The 13,212-nt window shown below is 43.9% G+C and overlaps 1 protein-coding gene across 7 annotated transcripts in view; it reads right to left on the bottom strand.

Annotated features, from left to right (window-relative positions):
* Positions 1-13,212, bottom strand: part of GRIA4 (glutamate ionotropic receptor AMPA type subunit 4) — a 516,232-nt gene that overhangs the window by 227,165 nt on the left and 275,855 nt on the right. For all 7 annotated transcript variants that reach the window (XM_068266875.1, XM_068266874.1, XM_068266873.1 and 4 more), the window contains exon 5: positions 8,083-8,136. In XM_068266875.1, the coding sequence (XP_068122976.1) occupies positions 8,083-8,136 (54 nt within the window). The remainder of the gene's footprint in view (positions 1-8,082; positions 8,137-13,212) is intronic.

The following is a 13,212-nucleotide window of genomic DNA, read 5'->3' as shown; positions in this document are numbered from 1 at the left end:
CATTGAAACCATGTGGAAGAAGGTGCTCTGGTCAGATGAGACCAAAATGGAACTTTTTGGCCGAAATGCAAAACGCTATGTGTGGCAGAAAACTAACACTGCACATCACTCTGAACACACCATCCCCACTGTCAAATATGGTGGTGGCAGCATCATGCTCTGGGGGTGCATCTCTTCAGCAGGGACAGGGAAGCTGGTCAGAGTTGATGGGAAGATGGATGGAGCCAAATACAGGGCAAACTTGGAAGAAAACCTCTTGGAGACTGCAAAAGACTTGAGACTGGGGCGGAGGTTCACCTTCAAGCAGGACAATGACCCTAAACATAAAGCCAGGGCAACAATGGAATAGTTTAAAACAAAACATATTCATGTGTTAGAATGGCCCAGTCAAAGTCCAGATCTAATTCCAATCGAGAATCTGTGGCAAGATCTGAAAACTGCTGATCACAAATGTTGTCCATCTAATCTGACTGAGCTGGAGCTGTTTTGCAAAGAAGAATGGGCAAGGATTTCAGTCTCTAGATGTGCAAAGCTGGTAGAGACATACCCTAAAAGACTGGCAGCTGTAATTGCAGCAAAAGGTGGTTCTACAAAGTATTGACTCAGCGGGCCGAATAATTACGCACACCCCACTTTGCAGTTATTTATTTGTAAAAAAATGTCTGAAATGATGTATGATTTTCGATCCACTTCTCATGTGTACACCACTTTGTATTGGTATTTGACGTGGAATTTCAATAAAATTGATGCATGTTTGTGGCAGTAATGTGACAAAATGTGGAAAATGTCAAGGGAGCCGAATACTTTTGCAACCCACTGTATATATATTTATATATATATTATAAACACAATTCCAAGTTCTTACAAAACCTAGTAACACTGATTCCTGCAAATTCTTTATTCTACTATGACTTTTGGTAAACCAAGTAAATAAGGTGACTCCTGTTTATTTCTCTCACTGTATATAGCAGGAAGCTACGCTAGTGCATGTTTTATGGTCCAATAACGTGGAAAGAAATGAGGCTCTTAAATTCCCACTATATGTTTTTCCATTTAGAAAGCCATTGTGCAGAGAAGGGCTCAAGAGTTAAAAAGATTTTTATGCTGCCACTGAATTGCTCTTTCTCCAGCGGGTCCTCTTCCAAACAGCCATTTTCTCAGGTACTCATTGTCCAAGAACAAAGTCTTCAAGGGCATGGAGAGCCTACGGAATACGGAATGAGTTACCATGGCTGCTTGGCCTGGCTTCTGGTGCTGCAGAGCCAACTCATGGCAACAAGTGAAACTAGTCACTACACTGTTAGTACTGGCCTTCAGAGTTGGTCATTGAAGTGCAAATCAGTCATGGTGGTGTAGTGGTTAGCACTCTTCTCTTGAACCTAAGTCTCTTATTCAAAACCCAGCCAGGGCACTATCTGCACGGAGTTTGTATGTCCCCGCACCACGTGTCTGTGTAGGTTTCCTCCGGGCACTCTGGGTTCCTCCTACATCCCAAAAACCTGCAGACCAATGAATTGGCTTCTCCCTCAATTGGCCCTAGACTGCAATGGACATATGACTATGGTAGATTTGAGTGTGAGCTCATCTAAGGGGCAGTTAAGTGACAAGACAATATACTCTGTACTGCGCTGCCGAAGATGTTAGCGCTCTATAAATACTAAATAATAATAATTCAGACTTGCATGCAAATTTCAAGGAATTGGGCCAATAAAATGCACTTCCTGACTATCTGGATGGGGCCAGTTCCAATACAATCTGCCTGACATTTGCCTTTAAGCCAGACTTATTGGCATCTCACTTACTACTTGTCTTGTGTATACAGAATATCCAGATAGCTCATGGTTATCTAAAACCACTAGGAGAGATTAAAGTGTACCCAAGCCGAGCCTTGTGTTAAAAACCACATACTTACCCAAGAAAGGGGACGCCTCTGGGCTCTGTAATAGCTTCCCACACCATCCTCTGGTCCTCTGGAGGTAGTGACCCCCCTGAAAAAAACGGATTTCCACACACCTCTTGAGGAAGGAGCGTGGCAGTTCTGGACCTGCGCAAGTATGGCCGTGGCTGTGCAGTAAGCCGGAGCCACTCATGCATGAGCAACTGTGTAGGTGCAGCTGGGTTCATGCATGAAGAGGAGCATGGCCTGGATCTTCCGGAGAGTCCCGGCATGTGGCGGCAACACGGCGAGGAGGTCATTGGAAGCCTCTACAGGATCCAGTGGCTTCCCTCTTCTTTGGTAAGAATATGTTTTCTTACCCAAAGTTCACCTCAGGTTCTCCTATTAAAGTGTACCAGAGCTGCAAGAAAACGAAGATTTGATACTCACCCGTGGCTTCCTTCTAGCCGCGGCAGAGTATCAAATATTATTTTTCCCACAGCTCTGGTTTAACAAATGGTTATACAGTTGACAACACGTTTCTCAGGTCGCAGCCCGCTTCCTCAGATCAATAAATGTCACGGTCACCTACCTGTGCCGACTCGGCGGCTGACACGAACTGATGTCCGCGTGCGTCCTGGGGAAGGCAGCCGCTCCATTAGGCGTGGGGTCTTGGCGGTTTGCGTCCGTTCGCGTCATGTGCGGTGACACTGGCCTCAGCGCCGGAAGGCGCGGGTTGAGTGTACTGCGCAGGCGCGTTGCGGAGGGATGTCCGCGTGTACATGACGTAATTACGCATGCACGCGCACCCGTACGTTTGGACGCATTGACGCGGCTGTGCGTCAAACGGCCTATATAAGTCCAAAGAGAACAAAGCCTCAGTGCTGTTGTATTTCAGCAAGTGGAAGGTTCTCCCGTGACGTGAGTTCTGACTCTGCCCTTGTTCCTGAATTCCTGTTGTATGATTGTCTGCCTGGTTACCGACTTCTGCCTGTTACGACTACCCGCCTTGTTACCGACCTCTGCTTGTCCGACTGCCCAATTTGTTACCGATACCTGCTGTGGACGACTACCTGCTCTGTTATCGACCCTGGCCTATATGAGAACCCGCTCCGTTGCTGACCTCTGGAAAAGGATCAAGACTACGCTGTCGCCTAACTATCCAACTACTGCATCGGTTGCTGAGTTATTGCACACCCGTACTCAGCCCGCGGAAGTGCTGCAGATTCATCCTGGTCACGCGCTTGGTCGTCACGCCGCTTGATCTGCTAGTGCTTCTGCCCTTCGCTTCCCAGAGACTCACTTCAGAGGTTCTGTGGGATGAGTTGCAAGAGCTGCTGTCCTCCACACTTCAGACTCCAATACTGCAGGTACGTGGTCTGTTCAGTTACAATAAAAGAAAAAGTAAACTTTTTTATATACTGTGTTTTGCCTTCTTAACTATGATTGATTTTGTGATTAAATCCCCAGGCATCTGCTCCGGTATTATGGTCCACAGGCAGGCCCCTCAGATCCCAATCATGTATAACCAATGCGGTGGATATATGAAAACAAGGTAGTAGTGTAGACTACTAGTCTAAGTGTAGACTGTTTATTTACATCAAAAGGCAGGTACAGATAAAACGAATGGTAAAACAAATGTTATGACTCATAGGAAACCACAAGATTAGGATACGCGCTATATCAGTCCCAGCAAGGAAGAGGTAATGTTATGGCCCATTTTCTTCCTGACTAGTTTCACACTATAGCATCATCCTATAAAACTAGTGCGGAACTAGTCGGGAAGGAGACGGGCGGCACCACTACCTCCTACTTGCTGGGACTGATATGAAGTGTAGCTTAATCTTTGGGTTCCCTACGACATAGTACCCCGCATGTGAGTTATAACGTTTGTTTTACCATTCGTTTCATCTGTACTGGCCTTTTGATATAAATAAACAGTCTACACTTAGACTACTAGTCTAGACTACTACCTTGTTTTCATATATGCCCTGCATTATACCTAATAGGGATATTGCCAGTGGAGTGACATCTATGACCTCCTGAAGGTCCTGCTTATGGACCATAATACATACCTGGGGATTAATCACACATCCCTATTCAGCCTTGTGATTTGGGCTGGTAAGCCTTGATTGCACTTTATTGGTTATTGGTGATTGGTCATTGAAGGCTTGTGAGCATTGTTTCACTATTGTTGCACTATTGGATTCTGGACTGGTCTTATAGCTGCTTTCTGAATGTTTATTGCTGGTTGTTGATTTGCAGTATACTTTAGTCGTTATTGGCTACCTCGGCTGAGTTTAATCTTGCGTGTGTATGAGGCCTAAAGTGACCCAGAGGTAAAAATAAACTTATGAGATAAACAACTGTATTTATCCTCCTACTCCTAAAATGACCTTTTTAAGGTATTCCATGGTTCATTTTATATTTAAACATTTACAAAAGTAGATTAAGGCCGGTGTAACACTGCAAATTGGCGGCAGCGATGCGGTGCGTCACGACTGCCGTACCACCAGAAACTGTAAGTGTGTGTCACCTCCTGCTTGGCTGGTGGTCAGAGAGGGAACACGGCATACTAACGCGGTGTTCCCTGGAGACCTTCCAGGGAACACCGTGTTAGTATGCGGTGTCCCTCTCTGGCCACCAGCCAAGCAGGAGGTGACACACACTTACGGTCACTACCTGATTCAGGGTATGCGGAAATGCATGGAAGCATATTTTAAAAATATGCTTCCGAGCCACGACGCCAACTTTTTAACAAACCCAGCGTCGCCATAGACTAACATGACTCCCGGGCCAACGCAGATCGCCGCAGGTTTTAGCGGATCCCGCATGGTACCGCAACATGGGGTAGGGTTGCATTAGGCTGGGGTAGCAGAGCGGCAATTTGATGCACCGCCCCAGTTTGAAAGAGCCCTGAATGTTTTACTGTGTCTGCTCAGTAGCAGCCTATTAAGTGTCCAATTCACCTTTTCTCCTACGTTTTCTCCTCGGTAATATTTTTACGCCTTATCAATAAAATGCCTTTTAAGCCACCAGAAAGCACCAGAAAGCAAGAAAATAATTTTGCCATAGCTTTCTCACCTACGTTTTGGTACTTTTCAATTGCAAATCAAGTGCTGAAAAGTTATTTTAAACAAAAGATGAAAACATTTTCTCCCAGGAGATAACTTAGGAGAAAAAAGGGAATTGGATTGGGCCCCAAGAGTTAAAATACATTAACTATTGACATTGTTCTATCTCTACCTGCCCTCAGAAGTTGTATTCTGCTAGGAAAACATTTATGGCTGTAATTTGCTAATTAGTGATGATTACTATATTCCCGACAAGGTACAGACAAGACAGAAGCGGTCACTTGCATGCCTAGAAATTAACTCTTTTAGGCAGCTAAAGAAAACAAGTAAAGCAGCCTGCTTATTAATATGTTTTGCACTGTACATGCGCATGTTTATCTCAGCGTGTCCCATGTCACCTCGGGTACACTTTAAGGCAGAGATCAGAGGACGATAGACCAAGCCTGGGCAGGTAGCACATCTGATGTGGAGCGGAAGGATACTATTTATCAGGTAGATGGAAGCACATCTTCTGAGCTAAGCATAAACATTGTGCAGGCTGGGAATGTCAGGATATCGCAAGAGCCAACCCCCCCCCCCCTTCTTTCTGGTGTGTTCGCTCTCTGGATATGCATTTTGCATAATCTTGCAGCTGGGCACAATTAGCAAAGGTAAGAAATCTATCCTTTGGGGGAGTGTGTGTGTGTGTGTGTGTGTGGGGGGGGGGGGGGGGGGGGGGGCAATGTGGATGGTCCCCCCTGGACAATGGCTGTCTGAATTTCTCTCCCTCCAACCCCCACCACCTCCCGAGGGGCAGTCACAGCACTCCCCGCCAGTGAGGTGCTCTATGGCAGGTGTCTGCAATGCTCCCCACTTCATGGTGGGGGTATGAGAAGGCCTACACACGTTGCCCATGTTGAGATGCAAAGTATTTTGTGTGGGCCAACTCCTGCAGGATACAGAAGTGAGGTAGTTTTAGATCCTGCATAATCTGGCAAGAAGATGCAATTTGCAAATGCTATACCATTTTCATTAGTCAATAGACATGAGGCAACCAGTATATAAGTCAGGTGACATCTGCTCTGAGCGCACACCCCTTTTCTTCTTCATTTGCTGTACCATATATTACTGTTTTGTTGGGGCAAACATTTTTGGATGTACTAGACTAATAAACCGTAGCTTTGAGGCAATTTGCCCCCCCCCCCCCAAGAACAAAAAATGCAAGGAGATTTGTAAAGAGAGCTAGTAAAAAATATAACAGACAAATAAGACCGCATGCCAAGTAACCTGATTTATTTTATGACAAAGCAAAGAAAATTACATTTGACTTTAAAATGCCGGATCTGCAATTCAAATTCTTTTACATTTTAGCTTTTCTCTAAAATAAAGTCTCAGATCCTGGAATAAAGCAATCAAGGTCTCCGCACATACACAAAAAAAAAATATAAATAAAACAAAAAAAAGTCCACAGCATTCTAAAAATAGGCAGACCTAATGTTCTGACACTTCACCTTTATCTTTGCTGCATTTTCTAATTGCGCTTCGCATGTATTGGGAAATGTGGGCACTTGGAATGCTAATCACTGCATTAGCACAAGCCTTGCATCATTCTTATCAGTGACAACCTACCACTCCAACCCAGAACTCCGATGGCTGCTTCTAACTTAAAGGACAACTATCAAAGTTAACTAAGTTAACTAAACTAACATGATTTTTTAAGACACCAGCAAGCAAACAAATACCCAAAATAATGTTGACAGCACTTTTTCACCTATTTGATTTTAATGGCTGTCACCAGTACCGGAAATATGTTTGCAATGGAGGCGTCTGTTTTGGTGAATAACAAGAAATTACACTACTGAGCATAGACAGAAATAAAACTCGGAAGGGCATTCTATTTGCAGTAAACTTTAGACAGTCATAAAATGGTTAAACCTGCAGACACCCAGTGCTCCAACACAGATACTGGTACCGCAACCAAATATGAGCGAGACACTGGTTAGTATCCAAAACTTATAACACAATTTTTTGGTAAAAATGCCATAAGCAAGTTACAACAAAAACTCACACCGTGGGTTCTGAATCACAGGAACGCAGACAAAATACAATCGCCTTAATGCACTATTCAGTGCCAATAAAAGTTGAAAAATCTGGAGATGGCCACTCTCTAGTTGCTCCAACCGGTTTCGGCTCCCTGCATTTATTATTATTTATTGTATTTATAAAGTGCTAACATATTATGCAGCGCTAGGCAATAAATCCATACAATGATACAAAGGATGACCGACGTAACAAAGTTATACAACATGGGACAAAGCTATACAAGGCAAACAGGGTACAAGATACATGATCATTTGATTTTGGGCTGGTTAGGTAGGCCCAGTAATACAAGTACGAGGCGGTCATAGGAAAGGAGTACACGATCATGTAGAAATACACTAGGGAAGGGAGGACACTCCCAAAGGCTTACAATCTAATCTCTTTAAATTGCGTTTTAAGTTTTGGATACTAACCAATACCTCACTCATACAGTATCTAATTGCGGTAGTGCTATCTGTGTTGGAGCACTGGGTGTCTGCAGGTTTAACCATTTGTTGACTGTCTAACGTTTACTGCAAAAGAGCACTGTCTGGACTAACAAGGATTGAATCATCTATTGTTCTATCGGTGGAATAGAGGTCCTTGGCTACAATAGTGACATTATTTGAGCTTGAGAAGAACTTGTATTGATTTTTTGTTGCAAAACTCTGAAGAGGTTATTACAATTTTTAATGTTGAAGTACAAAAAAAAACTGAGTTCCTGTTTGATTCTTTTCTGCACAGCTACTTGTGGTGGGATCGTGTGCTTTGACTCTACACCCCATATAGTCAACAACAAAAATAAGAGACCTTGGCATGGTCACATGACATGTTCTAAGCAGGTGCTAATTTTCCAGTGATAAGTAGGCCTTCGACGCGGAACCGCTACACACTATTTGAATGTATAATGAAAGTCTAATGAACATGATAAACGCTCTTTTGATTAGAATTTAATGAGATGCATGATGAGCCAAGGCCAAATGAATGCAACACTTTTTATTTTATACTGATTTTGCCCCATTGCCACAGCAAGAACACGAAACTAAGCAGAGAGTAATGAGCGCCGTTACTTACCAGGTTTGCAATAATGTAGTGATAGCCTTTCACATGTTTTCCAACACTCACAATCTGCAAAAAAATGGGGAAAAAATAGAATTAAGCCATTAACAAATATTAAAGTAATTATAATAACCTATAAGCAACTGAATTATAACTACAAATAACATTTCATTATTTTACATAAACAATGTCGTGACGGATAAAAATGGTGTACAACACCAGGGGAATGAAAATGGCGCCGCATAGACTTACATTATATAAGGCTATTTAGCGTTATAAGTGTGTTAAAAAATGGCGCAGGCAGTGTGCCTTACACTTATAACGCTATATAGCTTTATAAGTCTTAAAAAATGCAGAGGGGGTCAGGGGGGAGAGAGGCAGCGGACACTGGAGAGAATAGTCATCGGTGCAGGATGTGTGTAATATCCATACATTACCTTGTCCCGGGCTGCCGATTGCTCCTTCACTTCTTCCGTTAGTTTGCTGTAGTCCTGCAGCCAGCCAATCACCATGTGGTTTCAGTCCCCGCATGGTGATTGGCCGGCTGCAAGATTACAGCAAACAAAATAGGAAGTGAAGGAGCCATCGACAAGGTAATGTATGCATATTACACACATCCTCCCCCGATTGCCTATTCACTATTTATCGTTTTAATGTATTTACATTAAACAGGTAAATAGCTTTTTATGATACATTTATCAGCAGAACGGCGCGCCATTTTTCTCTCTGCGCCATTTTTAGATGGGCGCCTAAATGTAGCATAATTTGCTGTATGCCGTAGATAGACAGACAGATAGATAGATTCTCTATTATCCAGCACTGACAGCGGTTGGCTGATGCTGGATAAGGGAGCTTTCTGATTGCTTGAGACCCAATGTTAAAATTAGGCCCAACTAATACAGTACTATTCCCCACTCTAACAAAAGAAAGGAAGGAGGTCTGCAATTATCCGTCAATCTTCTTTATTACTGGACGTATCCATAATAAAATTCCATAGACATCTCAAGCTGACATGTTTCAGACAAATCTAGTCCTTAAAATTATTCATATCTGATTACAAAATAGCACTACAGATATACATAGGACCTGAGCTCTTAGCACCACCTGTCAACCACCCAGAAATAGGCAGGAAAGATGCAAGTCGTACAGTAAGGAAAATGCAAAGGGCTCCAAACTTGAGATCTGTCATACACAATAAAGACAAAATTGTACAAATATCTAGAAAGAGAAAAGTTTAAAATGCCGGTATAATAAAAAGTGCTTAGTGTAACACTAAATGTGTAGGACCTAAGAGAACAACAGCACAAAATACCCCACTCTATATACATAGCATGAACTCTGTATTAAATGTTCAAATACAGTAATTGAAAGTATATTAACCTGGGGTGAGCCGTGGAAAACCTGAAGCAGTCTTAACTTCTTGCGGACCGCCGCAGTATAAATCTCGGGTGGCGATGCGGTTCTGACCGGACGTAAACTCTACGTCTCATTCACCGCGCGTCCCCGCCCGACACCGCCGCTCTCGCCGCTTTCCACCCGCCTCAATGTGCTGCCCTGCCACTTCTATGACGGCAGAGCACTGTGAGCCGGGCAGGAACCGTTTTCATTGGCTCCTGGCCCTGTCATTACTATAAGCCAATCCCATTGGCTTACATTGAGTGACAGGGTCAGGAGCCAATGAAAGCGGCTCCTGACCGGCGCACATCGCTCTGCCGTCATAGAGACTGCAGAGAGAGCAGCCTGCGGCGGGGACAGAGCGGCGTGTACGGCGTATTTTTGCAGCGATTCGTGGGGATGCAGCGTTTTAGCGTACCAGCAGCCTCTGGTCCTTAAGGGGGCAGAGGCTGCTGGTACCGAAGTGGTTAAAATAAAAAAAAACATATTTACCCAAGGAGGTGGAAGGCTTGGGGTCCTATTGAACCTTCCCCTTCCTCTTATGGTCGCCGCGTACCAGCACTGTCTCCCCCATTCAAATCTCCCACTGCAGGAGACTTAGGAAGTCTTCAGGTCCCTGAGTGCTCCCAAAGATGGGTGACTTTGTACTGCGCATGCACAAGAGCGCACTCACGCATGCGCACTACGAAGCCGCCCGTCTTTCGAAAGCCTCATGCAGCATAACAGAGCAGTCTCCAACCCATCCATCGGAGACTGCTAATGGGGGAAACAGAGCAGGAACGAGGGGACCTGGAGAGAAACGGGAAGGCTCTATAGGACCCAGAGCCTTCCCCCTCTTTAGGTAAGTATTGTTTTTTTATTTTAAAAAAGGCTTCAGGTTAACTTTAAGCACAGCAGAGCTGACAAACTGCCTAAGAAGTTGGCCTTCACCACCGCGAGTATTGCTGGCTGGTTGGGTGAGACTGCTGGTTAGTTGGATTCCAGATAACCGGGACTCTACTGTAGATGCTACTGTAGAACATATGTTCTGGCTGCATGCATTTTGGGCCCAAGGAGAACAGAAAGACATCTCTCCCCGCGCTTGATGATCTTGGGGAATATCCCAAATATATTCCCCTTCTGATTACATAATCACCTCTTGTCTGCAAGTAATTGAGGGCCCAGGCTGTTGCCAGCACCCGAATTTTGAGGATTTTGTAGCCGGCTTCCAATCCGGTGCAGCCCAGGCAATGAGGGGAGTCGAAATAACCTCTCTCACCAGGGGGGGCCAGGGTAGGGGGGTGAAGCACGTAAAACAGGCACCTCCTGCACCTGGTAATTTGGGACTTTAAAGGACCACTATTGGGAATGAAGAAGGCAGTTAAAATTTGACAGAACAGACAGGTTTTGGGTCAGTCCATCTCCTCTTAGGAATTCCCAGGGTTTTCTTTGTTTTCAATAGCATTTCCTGAATAGCAGTTTAACTGCCAACATAGTAAGATACCAGCCAGCCTCCCTACTCACGTACACACTATTTTGTCAGTTAGGCTTTGCAACTGCTGTTTAGGAAATGCTGTTGAAAACAAAGAAAACTCTGAGAATCCCCCATGAGGAGATGGACTAGTCCAAAACCTGTCGGTTCTGTCATATTATATAACTGCCTACTTTTTGTCCGCGATAGTGGTCCTTTAAGCATCAAACACAAACCTAAACATTCAAATGATTTACCAGTAATTTTGTTTTACTGGCCAAACACCAGCGAATGATACATTTTTATTAGCAAGATAGAAGGATTGGAGTCTGTCAGACGTGTGTAGAGTTAGGCAGTTCTCAGGCCCGTGGTGCCCGTATAATGAATACGTTCTGCTTCCCGTATTCAAATACAAATCTTCTGCAGTGTGAGCCTGCTATTTTCTGCCTGAAGTTGCACACTGTGAAGGTTGATTAATTCATACTATGTACGTGCTGCGAAGCAGCTATTTCTGAGCTGAGGCAAAGCGCAGGCACCCTGGGATAAATTCATTTGTGCCGGATCAATCAGCGAAGCAAAATAATGAAAACAAAAAGTTTTCTGGTGACTCCGCCAACATCTTTTTACATTGTATAAGACGGATGATGCAAGCCGTCTAAACTAAACAGGTGATGTTCTGCACCACGGATATTACAGGCCAGAGAGAAGACCCACGATCATATTCTATAAATAAGTTACCAATAGATAGTATTATTTTATTATTTATTGTATTTATAAAGCGCCAACATATTATGCAGCGCTGGACAATAAATAGGGATACATACATTGCAACAAGGAGTGACAGACAAAGAGGTAGCAAACGGTTATACAACATAGCACAAGGTTATACATACAATCGGGGTATAAAATGTGTTTTACAGAGACCCGTCAAAACAAGTCTGAATTGGTCCATGAGAAGGGTGTCATTGCTGGGGTAGTAAAATTAAGGACACACTAAGGGAGAGGGAGGCCCTGCTAAGGCTTACAATCTAGAGGGAGGGGGGAACACATAAGGTAGGACTGTGGAAAAGGTGATTGACTGAGAGAGTTAGAGTGTGGTAGATGTGGGGTAGGCCAATTTAAAGAAATGTGTTTTGAGGGCTTGCTTGAAGGTGTTGAAGGAAGGAGCGAGTTTGAGGGGGAGTAGAAGGGAGTTCCATAGGGTGGGTGCAGCTCTTGAGAAGTCTTGTAAGGGTAAGTAGGGATGAGCTTCAATGCTGATCTTCCATGCAAATTTCCATCAGTTTGACATTGAGTTGTTCACATCCAGCGGCTGTTGATTAATGGACATTCAAGGTGAAAATAAACTGATGAGATAAACAATTGTATCTATCCTTCTTCTCTTAAAAATGGCTTTTTTAGATATCCCACAGTTTTATTTTATATTTAGATCTAGTTTTTACATTTTTACTGTGTCATTGTCTCTACTCAATGGTACCTTCATTGAAGTATGTTAGCGCACAAATCTATGAAATATTGACCCTTTATATTTCTTTACAGCTCTCAGAAGCCATTTACTAACAGGAAAGTGTTTTATAGCTGTATTTCCTATTCAGTAAAGGGTTACGCTACAGTCTGACCCAGTGCTGACGTGGACAGAAACTGCCATTTGCATACCTGATGTTTAACTCTTTCAGACAGAGAAAGAAACAAAGGCTAGTTATTTGTGTGCTTGGCACTGTACATACACATGTCTATCTCATCAGTGTCACATGTCACCTCGGTTGTCCTTTAAAGTTTACCTGAGTCGAGGGGATATACATTTTTGTTTATACAAACCTGGGGCTTCCCCCAGCCCCCATCAGGCTGATCGGTCCCTCGCCTTCTTCCTGCGCTGCCTGGATCCATCACTATTCGTCCTGTAAAGTCCTTCAGTTGAGGCCAGTTGGAGCATGTGCAGTCTGGCTCCAACTGGCCCCGAGTGTAGGCCTCTACGGGCCAAATAGCGGAGGATCCAGGCAGCGCAGGAGGAAGGCGAAGGACTGAAAAGCCTAAAAGGGTCTGGAGGAAGCCCCAGGTTTGTATCATATTTTTAATATCCCCCCTCTTCCCGTCTCAGGTTCCTTTTAATTAATTAGCTGCTTCTGGGCTTGTTTGGCTCAGTTTCAAGTCAGTGGAGACTTGCATGAAAAGTCAAGACTGAAGCTTAAAAGGAACCTGAGGTATGAGACCTATGGAAGCTGCCATATTTATTTAATTTTTAACAATAGCAGTTGCCTGCCAGTGCTGCTGATCTTTCTGGTCAGTAGTGTCTAAATCTC

The sequence above is a fragment of the Hyperolius riggenbachi genome, chromosome 2 (assembly GCF_040937935.1).
Source record: "Hyperolius riggenbachi isolate aHypRig1 chromosome 2, aHypRig1.pri, whole genome shotgun sequence".
NCBI lineage: Eukaryota > Metazoa > Chordata > Amphibia > Anura > Hyperoliidae > Hyperolius > Hyperolius riggenbachi.
This window is presented reverse-complemented; position numbering and strand designations above follow the sequence as displayed.